The sequence below is a fragment of the Poecilia reticulata genome, chromosome 11, assembly GCF_904066995.2.
Source record: "Poecilia reticulata chromosome 11, P_reticulata-male-v2, whole genome shotgun sequence".
Classification (NCBI taxonomy): Eukaryota; Metazoa; Chordata; class Actinopteri; order Cyprinodontiformes; family Poeciliidae; genus Poecilia; species Poecilia reticulata.
This window is the reverse complement of record NC_088840.1, coordinates 29,675,229-29,687,096: the sequence shown is the minus strand read 5'-3', so window position 1 is coordinate 29,687,096 and position 11,868 is coordinate 29,675,229. Positions and strand designations below refer to the sequence as shown.

The following is an 11,868-nucleotide window of genomic DNA, read 5'->3' as shown; positions in this document are numbered from 1 at the left end:
TATTATCCGTTAATCATTTCAGCTCAGTTATGAAATTAGATAAATTTATTTTTCTTTATTCATATTATCTCTTCATTCCAGTTTATTATGAAACCGTCGCTGGAGCTGTTTTTAAAGTTTCCCGAGCGGCGCATAAATATGCGCAGAAGCTGCGCAGCCTGCGTCTCCTTGGTGACAGACCGGAACCGGAAGCACAGATGTCGAGCCGCACAATGAACCGTGAGAGTCAGATATTGTAGCTGCTCCAGCTCGTTATTTTATCATTTTTTCACACCTTTGGGATCTTTTAGGCCCTGGCTGTCCGGTCGGGTCCGCGGAGGTAAGGCGGAATGTTTCTGTTGGACTTTGGCAGAGAAAGTGAAGCATTTCGGCGCCATGTTGGCGAAACGAAGCTGCTGTTTCTCTTCTCTGTTCTTAAATATGCCCCTTAAAAATGAAGCCGAATTCCAGTTAATGCTGTTCTCATTCTGCTGACATCCGGTTTTAGAGTCAGACACAGAAATGAGGCAGAAAGTTTTATTTAAAAGTTTCCCGTAGAGCTGAACTGTCGATCCCTGCGGATAATAAAGCATCTCCAGCTGCGCTGCCATGAAAACATTCATTTTCTAAACAGACGTGGAAAAGCTTCTGCATATCCGAGTCATTTCGGCTACATGAACAATGAGGGAGACTTAAAAATGGCAATGTTTCTGTTTTTAAAAGGTGACCCAGAGAGCAGCCGTTCAGACATACAGCATCCAAAGTCAGATCATATCTTCACATGTTTAATTAAGCAAAGTGTAAAATGTATCTGGTGAACTGATCATAACACCTGATTTAATATTCAAAATGTGTCCTCAGACAGCCAAAAGTGTAAGTTATGTGAAAATTCTGGTTTTGTAAAGAATATTACTAAATATTTATACAGATGGATTTGGAGGCTGGTTCTAGAACAAGTTTACCACCAGGGGCAGTCGGTGCTTTTTCATGGGGACACTTAAAAAATGAAACAAAAGACAGAGCAATATTTCATCATTTGATATATGAAGTGAGCCAAAGAGCCACTTGTGTCTCCAGAGATCCAGGTTCAGATCCTGGCAGGTAGAAAGTGATTCTATGCAGCAGCTGAAAGTGCAGCACTATCATCTTTAATTCAACGTTAAAGTAAAATCGTGAAGGTTAAAAAATCCACCACAGAGCATTAAGACGTTTATTCAGCATCATTTCTTGGCCCCCGTTGGCCCCCATCTAGATCCGCCCCTGGGCTGCAGGTCTGGTGCATTAATAATACATTAAATGACCACTGAGTTCATTAAAGATGGCAACATTTCTTAATAAACCAAACAGAAACTCTAACCAACCTTTTAAAAGTAGGAAATATTCACTGTTAATCTCTCAGTATGATTTGTTCTCTAAATCACCATCTGTATTATTTGGCTGATGCGACTAAACGTTAGATTAATCAGCTCATAACAGTGACTAAAAGCACAATAAGAGGCTGAATAATAAAATGTTCTGCACCATATCAGCCTCAGGAGATGATTGAGGGATGAAGAGATGCTGATTTCTGGTTCTTCAGGTTCTGACGGGTCTGCGGTTCCTGTCCTGATCCATTCTGTCTATCATACAGCAGCATGATGGACACTTTCTGTTGTTTTTAATTCCCTCTGTTCGTCCTCACTAACATTATTCACCCTGGGATTTGCGTCTTCCCTCTCACGTCTGTGTCTTTGACAGGTTTTGGTTCTAAGGACGGTGGCGCATCGGGCTGAGGACGTTTTAAAAAGACGGGTTGATAGCAGCTCACCGTGGCTGCGTAGTGTCCGTCTCTAGGCAACAGCGTCGGTCCGTCTCTAGGCAACAGCGTCGGACCGTCTCTAGGCAACAGTCGGTCCGTCTCTAGGCAACAGCGTCGGTCCGTCTCTAGGCAACAGTCGGTCCGTCTCTAGGCAACAGTCGGTACGTAGCGTTCTGGGGTCCTTTTAACACCACAGTTATTCAGCTGACCTTCATATTTCCTGTTTTATTTTGGTCATTATTGTTACTCTTAGTGTTGACGTGTGTTAGGCGAGTCCATCAGACAGTTATAGAAATACGGAACAAATCGCGTCCCGTGTCGGTTCAATACGGGACATTTAACAGCCAAATATGGGACGAGTCCGTATTTTAGGGACGGAGGCAACAACTTTAAGGGAACCGTTTCATTTTGGGCCGGTTGTTTGTAGCGATGAGTTTCCCCTCCAGTCTGCTGGTTCTGGTTCTGCGGGTCGGACCGGACTCCTCCCAGGTCATTCCCATGTGTTGGTCGTCCCAGCAGGGCGGGATGAGCTCAGAGGCGGCGGACCGGGTCGCCGCGGTGACCGGCAGCCGGCCCGGCACGCCGCTGCAGGTGTCCTGGTTCGAGTTCCTGCTGGACGGCGGCCTGCTGGAGACGCACCTGCAGAAAGCCAGCCCAGGTCAGTGCTCCGCGCCGCAGCCGGTTCTGGTTCTGCCGGGTCCGAGGCTCACGCACGGCACCGTGTCTTGTCCAGCAGACCCGGCGCAGGTCCAGCTCATCGTCCAGTTCCTGGAGCAGGCCTCCAAGCCGTCGGTGAACGAACAGAACCAGGTGCAGCCGCCGGCAGACAACCGCAGGAACCGGACCCTGAAGCTGCTGGCGCTGAAAGTCGCCGCTCACATGAAGTGGGACCTGGACAGCCTGGAGAGAGGGTACGTTCTGGTTCTGGTTCTGGTTCTGGGGCCGGTTCTGGCCTGGTTCTGACTGACGGCCTGCGGTTCTGTTCCTCCGGGCCAGGCTGACCATCCCGGTGGTCAACATGCTGCTGAACGAGCTGCTGTGCGTCAGCAAGGTTCCGGCCGGCGTGAAGCACGTGGAGCTGGACCTGTCCACCCTGCCGCCCACCACCGCCATGGCCGTCATCATCTACAACCGCTGGTGAGGAGCCGCTGGTTTGCCGAGGAACGGCCGTCATGTGGGAGGGAAACGTTACAGAGCGGTTTCACCTTTTCTACGACCCGGATAATGACCGGGCCGGGGGGCGGGGCTAATGACCGGGCCGGGGGGCGGGGCTAGTGACCGGGCCCCTTATGCCAGGGGGCGGGGCTAATGACCGGGCCCTTTATACCGGGCCGGGGGGCGGGGCACCTTCTCCAGCTCTCATCAGAGTGATACAGACTTGGATCTCTATAGTCACATCCCCCCATAGCTCCGCCCCTCCGCTGCAGGCCATGCGTGTCGGATGAAATGTGTTCTGTTCTGGTGCAGGGCCATCAGGACCATCGTTCTGAGCAGCTTTCCAGAGAAGCAGAACAAACCAGGACCTCATCAGATGAACATGTAAGCGCCGCCGCATCACTTCCTGTCACTCGGTTTGTTTTTCCTGGTAGATGAACAAAACCCTTCAGCTGCAGCGTGTTTGGTTAGGTGATGCGTTCACTGACACTTGGAGAATCTGAGTGAAGCAGCAGATCATTTATAGTGATGCTGTTCACTTCAGGAACATTTGAATCTGCAGCGCTGCAGCTGATTGGCTCCCTGGTAACGACTTGGTAATTAAACTCACCTCTGACTGCAGCAGCTAAACCTCAGAGTATCAGGACCACAATAACAGATTTGTTTAAGTTTTTAAATTATGACAATAAATCATAATGACACATAGAAGATGTGAGAAGTTTGGTTGATCCACGTCTGAAAGAACCAAATCCTGACGGCGATTTGATGCCGATCTGGTGAAAGAAGAAATACTTCCTTAGTTTTAAAACCAAACTTCAAGGTTCTCAGCGTTTTAATTTACATTTTTTGTGAAGTTCTTCTAAGAATAAAACTTTATTTATTTGGGAATGGTTGAATGCGGATTGTAAAAAGAAGCAACGAAGTCCAGTAAAACGTTTTAATCTGAGATGAAACCAACCTGCAGATCCATCTGTTAATCACCAGCTACTAACCATTTAGTTAATCTGTATATTAACCTTTATGAACGACATGTTGATGTTGGGCCTGGACGGTCCAGAGCTCACTGACAGCTTTAGGCAGGAAAATGTTGTTTTTAATGTTGTATAAAACTAATTGAAGTGATTAAATGACACATTTTTATCCGATTGTCAGAATAACAAACAGAATAACTGATTTCTGAAAATGGTTCTGCTGCTCTAATAAAACATGTTTATTATGACGTTACTAAATGTAACAGCTGATCATGAGCTATGAGGCGCTGAGGATGATAAAGCTGCTGCCCCCTGCAGGCTGAGCGTGGTGCAGCAGGAGAAGGAGCTGACGGAGAACATCCTGGCGGTGGTGAGTAGCCGGTGGTGAGTGTGTGGGTCTGCTGGCTGCGGCTCAGGCTGTCTCCTGTCAGCTGAAGGAGCAGGCGGCCGACTCGGTCAGCGTGCTGGACGCCGCGCTGCGCCTCAAGAAGGACTTCTACGTCCACACGCTGCGGACGCTGGACCTGCTGGGCTCCGACGCCGCCGCCGCCAACGGGGAGACCGAGTCCTCCACCGCCGGCCTGCGGATCAGCGCCGACGAGCTGCACTGCCAGGTGAGCGACGGCCCGGCTGCCGCCGCTCCAGCCGGGGGGGCCGGGTTGACCTCTGACCTCTGTTCCAGGTGCACTACGACCTGGGAGCCATCTTCTTCCAGCGGGGCTGCACAGACCAGCCGGCCTATCAGAAGGCCCGGGACCACTTCAGGATGACCAAGGAGCTCCTGAAGAAGGTAGGCCGCCACACAGAGGTCCGTTCTCCGGAACCAGAACCAGAACCTGTCTCTGTCTCTGTCCCAGCTGGACCAGGCCGTCCACGTCCACCTGGACGAGAAGCGCCTGGCCGGCTACTGGAACGCCTGCAAGGCTCTGACCGGCGACTGCGACCCGGCCGACACGCACACGACCCGCTACGACCGGATCAACAGCCTGATCCGGAACCAGGACTACCAGGTGGGTTCTGCCGGGCCGGGCCAGCCGGGCCGGACTGGGACTCAGTCTGAACTGTTCTGCTTCCAGGCCGTGGTGGAGGCCTTCATCAGGGACAACGCTGCCCGCAGCTTACCGACCCACTTCAGGCGCTCGGTTCTGAGGGAGCTGCTGTACCGGGCCCAGCAGGGGTGAGTTCAGAACCGACCCGGCGCTTCCTCTGCCCGCCTGGCAGACAGAACCATCTGCTCCGGATCTGGAGGAATCCCAAACATTCTGCTGGGTTTGGGTTCTAACCGGTTCAGATTCAAAGGTTCTGTGGGTTTTTCTCACGGTTTGACTACATGTGATCACATCTGGGTCACACTGAGGTCCGGTCCGGTCCTGGTCCCGGTCCGACTCTGTGTGTCTCTGCAGGGAGCCGGGTCTGGACCCGCTGTGCCGCCAGCTGTGTGTGTGCAACGCGGTGCGAGACGCTCTGGACGGAGAGGTTCTGAGCGTCGGGTTCCAGCAGCTGCTGCTGAAGCCCGGGAAGCGGATCGTGGACTTCCTGCTGGAGGTAAGGAGCGCCGGGTTCGAACTCCCGTCCTTCGCTGGCGCACGGCGAGCCAACGCGCTGCTGTCTGCCGCTGCAGGTGTCGTCCCGCTCTCTGGACCGGGACCGGCCGTCGGCCAGGAGGAACACCGCCGCCTTCCTGAGGTGAGTCCAGAGACTGGACCGCTGCCGCTCCGCCGTTTCCATCAGAACCCTGAAAGCTTATCCCAGGGAGACCCGCCCCCTCTGTCCTGGGAATCACCATAGCAACCGGAGACTGGAATCACCATAGCAACCGGAGACGCTCTCCCTCCTGCTGGGCGCTGAGACTGGATCTGTTTGGAGGAACTAGAAGCAGTCAGAGCAGAACTTTGTGGCGGTTCTGACCGGGTCTCTGCTGTTCCTGCAGGACTCTGTGTGAGAACCTGGAGGACCGGGTTCTGGTTCTGACCGTCACGTCTCATCCGCTCTTCCTGGAGCTGCTGAGGGACGACGACCGCAAGGTTCTGATGGAGCAGACGAGGAAGAAGGGTGGCGTCAACCTGAGCGCCAAGCCGCTTCCGTCCTTCTACGACATCCCAGGTAGGGAGCCGGTTCTGGTTCTGTTCAGCCCGGTTCCGGTGCTGATCCGGTTCTGCTCGCTCTGCAGCTTCGGCCAGTGTGAACATCGGCCAGCTGGAGCAGCAGCTGATCCGGGCCTTGGACCCGCGCCGGATCCGACAGATCCTGATCGAGCTCCACGGCCTGGCGGAGCGACCTTTCTGGAGGGTCAACGGAAAGGTCAGTCCCCCCCCCCCCCGCCTGGTTGTTAACGGTAACCATGAAGCTCTGAACCAATCGGCTGCCGCCTGTCCGCAGTGGGAGGTTCCTCCAGATTACATCGGCGCCGTCCTCGCCATCAAAGACGGCCTGACCCGAGATCTGGTCTACATCCTGATGGCCAAAGCTCTGCACTGCATCTCCATAAAGGTTTAATCCCAAACACCCTGGATTACCCAGGATTAATCCGCCAGTTTTCCAGAACCGGTCCTGTGTCCCTGCAGGACTTCGGGCCGGCCCGCCAGCTGTTCGCCGCCTGCCTGGAGCTCGTCACAGAGTTTTCTCCGAAGCTGCGGCAGGTGATGCTCAACGAGACGCTGCTGCTGGACGTACGCGCTCACGAGGCCGCCGACGGCAGCCGGGAGCGGCCGCCGCCCGAGCTGGTGAGCCGGGTCAGAGGTTACCTGGAGATGAGGATCCACGGTGAGTTGGCGCCTCTGCAGGTTCTGGTTGTGGTTGGGTCCAGCTGTTTGCAACGGTTCAGGAGAGGAACAGAGATCCGTCTCAGTTTGGAAGATCTTGAAGATCTGGGTCAGAACAGAAACGTCCAGTCAGAGGGGCAAGATACCAGGACAGGCTCCTCCCCCTTTAGCCCGTCCTCTCTAGGCTACTCCCCCTCTAGGCTCCTCCTGCGTTAAGCCCCTCCCCTTTCAGACTCCTCCCCTTCTAAGCTCCTCCTCCTTTAGCCCCTCCCCCTCTAGGCTCCTCCTGCATTAAGCCCCTCCCCCTCTAAGCTCCTCCTCCTTTAGCCCCTCCCCCTCTAGGCTCCTCCTCCTTTAGCCCCTCCCACTCTAAGCCCCTCCTTAAGTCTCCTCCCCTGTAGACTCCTCCCCCTCTGTTTTTAACTGGATGAAAGATTGCGATCAGAACCAGAACCGGAGCAAACTGAGGACCGGGTCAGTGGTGACCTGAAGGTTCTCCTGGTTCTGTCAGACGTTCCCCTGCGCCAGGTGATTGGGGAGGAATGCGTCGCCTTCATGCTGAACTGGAGGGAGAACGACTACCTGACGCTGCAGGTGCCTCCGTCTCTGGTCATGAACAACCCGTACATCAAGGTAAACCGCCACGCGTTGCTGCTCCCTCCGGCTGAAGAAGGCCTCGGTGTCACAATGTTCTCTGGTTCTGGTTCTGAAGCTGGGCCAGCTCCTGGCCTCCACCTGCAAGGAGCTCCCAGGTCCTAAAGAGAGTCGGCGCACTGCCAAGGAGCTGTGGGAGGTGGTGGTGCAGATCTGCAGCGTCTCCGTCCAGCACAAGCGCAGCAGCGACGGCCGGCTGGGTCTGATCAAGCAGCGCGAGTCGTCTCTGGGCATCCTGCAGCGGTGAGTCGGCGGGTCCAAACGGCACTGCCCGGCCGTTTGGACCCGCCTCATTCTGCTCTGTTTCCCTTCAGGAGTAAATTCATCACCTTCACAAAGAAACTCAGAGTGAGTGACGACCTTCAGAAACATTTAGTGCGAAGCTCTGGGTTCTGACCGTCCTCTTCCTCCCAGGAGCCGCTGGTGCTGACCACTCTGATCTCGCTGTTTGTGAGACTCCACAGCATCGTTCGGGTGGGTCCCTGAACCTGCCGCCAGGTTCTGCTGAGTTCAAGGCGGTCAGTTGATGTTTCCAATCATTCCTCCTCAGGACGACATAGTGAACGAAGTGACAGCCGAGCATCTGTCCATCTGGCCATCCTCTCTTCCAAAGTGAGTTTCTGTAGCGGTTCAGCAGCGGGCGTGAAGCTGCAGCGCCCCCTGCTGCAGCTCAGTGCAGCTGTCAGTGACCAGAGTGTTTGTGTCGGGCAGCATCCAGGCGGTGGACGTGGAGGCGGTGGCTGTGACCGTCAAAGAGCTGGTGTCCTACGCGCTGACGCTGAACCCCAACAACCAGGCCTGGCTCGTCACGCAGGCAGACATCTACTTTGGTGAGGAACGCTCCTGCAGCTCTGGCAACCTGCAGCTCTGGCAACCTGCAGCTCTGGCAACCTGCAGCTCTGGCAACCAGCAGCTCTGGCAACCTGCAGCTCTGGCAACCAGCAGCTCTGGCAACCAGCAGCTCTGGCAACCTGCAGCTCTGGCAACCAGCAGCTCTGGCAACCAGCAGCTCTGGCAACCTGCAGCTCTGGCAACCTGCAGCTCTGGCAACCAGCAGCTCTGGCAACCAGCAGCTCTGGCAACCTGCAGCTCTGGCAACCAGCAGCTCTGGCAACCAGCAGCTCTGGCAACCTGCAGCTCTGGCAACCAGCAGCTCTGGCAACCAGCAGCTCTGGCAACCTGCAGCTCTGGCAACCAGCAGCTCTGGCAACCAGCAGCTCTGGCAACCAGCAGCTCTGGCAACCAGCAGCTCTGGCAACCAGCAGCTCTGGCAACCTGCAGCTCTGGCAACCAGCAGCTCTGGCAACCAGCAGCTCTGGCAACCTGCAGCTCTGGCAACCAGCAGCTCTGGCAACCAGCAGCTCTGGCAACCTGCAGCTCTGGCAACCAGCAGCTCTGGCAACCAGCAGCTCTGGCAACCTGCAGCTCCGGCAACCAGCAGCTAAGAGGAATCTGTGTTTTGATCTCTTTGCAGTGACCAATCAGTACTCGGCGGCGCTCAGCTTTTACCTGCAGGCTGGAGCCGTGTGCTCAGACTTCTTCACCAAACCTGTTCCTCCTGATGTCTACACAGACCAGGTGAAACGTCACACCTGTGGTAGCAGCTGCTGATGCCGGTGTCGGGCAGAAGCCTTGGGTGGAAGCATTGGTCACATCACAGAGGGCAAACCGTCTCCTTGGGGAACTCCTAGCCAGTCACTGTACCTGTGTGCCGATTGGCCGTGTGGTTGACAGTAGGGAACAATCAGGCTCTTCCTTATGGGCCCCCTTGGGCCCCCTACTGGGTCGGCCCCGGGGTTTGGCTGCAGGCTGCATGGCAGGTTTCTGGCAGGAAGTTCAACTCAAACTCTGTGGAAAAGTTTAGCAGGGTGGAGGACCTGTGATGCTGAGGGTCGGCTTCTCCTCCAGACCACACTGGGTCGTCCCAGGTCCAGAACTCCTGGTCCCGGTGGTTCAGGAGACGCAGCCGGCCTTCCTGCATGAACACGTCAGACATCCTGACTGAAGCTGGGTGGGTTTCAGGCAGCTGCAGTCTGGAGCGCGCTCAGTTGGCGTTCTTCCTGTAGAACATCAGGATGTTAAAGGGAAACCTGATCAGCTCAGCGCTGCCAGTAGGGGGCGCAGCTGTGGGAACAAAACCAGGCAGGTGGAAGAAGAGCCTGTCTGACCCGGCCCGCTGTCTCCTGCAGGTTCTGAAGAGGATGATCAAGTGCTGCTCCATGATGAACTGCCACACACAGGTCAGAGGTCACAGCAGCCTTCCACCTGCAGGTGCGATCAGGGTCAAAGTTCACTCCGTCTGTCCTTCTGGTCCCCAGGTCGCCGTTCTGTGCCAGTTTCTCCGGGAGGTCGACTACATGACGGCGTTCAAAGCTCTTCAGGAGCAGAACAGGTAAGGCTCACCTGGACCCGATGGGTCCCGCTGAGGCGTTTCTAACCCGTGTTCCCGCAGCCACGACGCCATGGACTCCTTCTACGACTACATCTGGGACGTCACCATCCTGGAGTACCTGACTCGTATCCTTTCTGCTGAAAGCGGCACCTGCCCTGCTGCCTCCGCTCGGTTTTCCTCCTGAGTTGAGCTCAGATATTCACCACAAACGCGGCGAGACGGAGAAGCGGCAGATCGCTGTAAGTCCTCCGGCTGCAGGAGTTTCACTCACTCAAACCGTCGCCCAGGATTTGAACTGGGGTCAAGCTCAGGTTTTTAAAACCAAGCGTACGCACACCAGCAGCCATTTTGCCTTGTGACCTCAGAGCTTGGTCAGGTTCTGCACACACATTTCACCATTAAGGTCGATGCAAAGCACCTTGGGAACCTCAGCGTTGGTTTACTGATGATCGGCCCTGCATCGTAACAACGCCACAGCTGATTAGCACGAACCGCAGGCAGCCTTCATCCTCATTGGCTGCTCCTGACCGCCAGCTCCGGCCCAGTCAGGTTTCCATGTTGGGTTTCCAGAGCTCGGTTCTGGGTCGGGCTCTTCAGAGCGCAGCCTGGTTTCTGGCTCGGAGCCGGTGGCGCCGTGGCGTCACCTGCTGCCATCTCAGACCGAGGCGCTGCAGTCCGAGCTGCACGCCACCTACTGGTCACAGTTATTACTGCATCTGCTGCCAGAGTACATGATCAGCGCAGCGCCACGGCCGCACAGCAGATGAATTAAAAAACAGAAGAAGAGAGTTGTAGAGGTCCAAATACCAGCAGGATCTGTCCTGATCCTCCGATGGGCCACAAACACGGAGGCTTTACAGAGTTACGCTGTTCCTACAGGCAGAGTCCATTCATCTGGACTAATCACTGGGAATGCTTCGCACATCGTCAGGATTTATTCCTAATCTGTGGCGATAAAATAAAGCTGGGGAGACGACGGTGAGAAACCGTTTAAATATTGACTTTGGTTTAAGACTCAGACCTTCTTTGTTCTCATGAAGTTGAGGCTCGGCAGCGAAGGCTCCTATCGCTCTGCGCTGTACATGATGAAGCGGATTTCTGGCTGGAGTCCGATATTTAACTAAATGTCTGAGGGAACCAAATGGTGGATTCACCTCCATCTGCCAACTCTTCCCTTTGCTTCCAAACAAGCCAGACGGTGTGCGTGCCTCAGCCTTGGACGCACATTTTCATGTTTTAAATCGGTACGTCTGCAGTGAAGGTTTCAGACGCCATTTTGTGCGTGTGCTAGCTTTAAGGATGAAACAAGTTTCTGATCATTTTCCCTGGTTTGTTCTGAACCTGGACAACGGGAATCTTTTAGCCGTGCTTTAGCTTTCCCCTGGCAGGCTGATTTAAATGTGATGGTGCTGTGCTCCACCTGTCCAGGTGAAGGCCATCGGACAGACGGAGCTGAACAGCAGCAACCCGGAGGAGGTTCTGCAGCTGGCGGCCCAGAAGAGGAAGAAGAGGTTCCTGCAGGCCATGGCCAAACTCTACTTCTGAAAACACGCAGCAGCAGTTTTATAAAATAAAGTGTTCAAACAAAGCAGCGACCAGCGTCTCATTGTTCTAAACCCATAAGTGTGTGTGTGTGTGTGTGTGTGTGAGCCTGTGTGTGTGTGTGTGTTCTCTCTGAACATACAAGTAAAAACTATTTTTCCTAAAAGCTTTGAAATCATTAGAGAAAAACATTTGATGACAAAAGAACAGAAGTTTGTATAAAGAAGAGACAAAATATATACATTTCTGATTGAAATGTTTAAGAAAAACGCAAAAGAAAATATTTTTAGCAGAAGTGCATGTATAAGGAAAAAAACAACACATTTCTAATGAAAAAAAATTTCTGCTTTTATTTTTAATTATGTCAGTGTTGGTCCTCCATAATTTTGGACGCGGCTGAGCCGCTAAAACCTGCTGGTCCTGAAATCCACCGCCCACCTGGCGCCCCCTGGCGTCCGGAGAGGAAAGTCAAAGCTTTGACTGAACAGAGACGGTAACAAAGGTCAAAGCTCTAGTAACTTATCAGCTGTAGCGTTTTGAACCAAAACTTCTTCTGTTGCTAGGAAACCGAACCTCTGCATTACTTTTCTTAAAATTATTCATTGTTGTTATTGT

The 11,868-nt window shown here is 54.0% G+C and overlaps 1 protein-coding gene across 4 annotated transcripts; it reads left to right on the top strand.

The window, feature by feature from the left end:
• The first annotated feature begins 159 nt into the window (after positions 1-159).
• ints8 (integrator complex subunit 8) lies at positions 160-11,302 on the top strand. 4 transcript variants are annotated; one of them, XM_081612190.1, is made up of 29 exons: positions 160-319; positions 1,717-1,870; positions 2,297-2,435; positions 2,511-2,688; positions 2,774-2,914; positions 3,245-3,316; positions 4,222-4,273; positions 4,335-4,517; positions 4,586-4,693; positions 4,761-4,913; positions 4,980-5,080; positions 5,307-5,448; positions 5,525-5,589; positions 5,834-6,006; positions 6,074-6,204; positions 6,283-6,393; positions 6,468-6,666; positions 7,177-7,298; positions 7,378-7,562; positions 7,634-7,667; positions 7,734-7,793; positions 7,870-7,931; positions 8,031-8,149; positions 8,794-8,897; positions 9,509-9,559; positions 9,638-9,711; positions 9,772-9,836; positions 9,907-9,950; positions 11,140-11,302. In XM_081612190.1, exons 3-29 carry the CDS (start codon positions 2,303-2,305, stop codon positions 11,254-11,256), a joined length of 2,979 nt encoding a protein of 992 aa, XP_081468316.1. In that variant the 5' UTR covers positions 160-319; positions 1,717-1,870; positions 2,297-2,302; the 3' UTR covers positions 11,257-11,302. The 4 variants fall into 4 exon arrangements, with proteins under 4 accessions (XP_081468316.1, XP_017163051.2, XP_017163054.1 ...); XM_017307562.2 differs by lacking the exon at positions 1,717-1,870; XM_017307565.2 differs by lacking the exon at positions 1,717-1,870 and having other exon boundaries at positions 2,294-2,435; positions 2,514-2,688.
• Positions 11,303-11,868: the final 566 nt, after the last annotated feature.

Excerpts from the sequence above, each read along its gene's own strand:
- ints8 (XM_017307562.2), top strand. The coding sequence starts at position 2,303 with ATGAGCTCAGAGGCGGCGGACCGGGTCGCCGCGGTGACCGGCAGCCGG. Across the intron at positions 5,081-5,306 it reads CTGTACCGGGCCCAGCAGGG|GGAGCCGGGTCTGGACCCGC; the intron begins GTGAGTTCAGAA and ends GTGTCTCTGCAG. Across the intron at positions 7,668-7,733 it reads CCTTCACAAAGAAACTCAGA|GAGCCGCTGGTGCTGACCAC; the intron begins GTGAGTGACGAC and ends TCTTCCTCCCAG.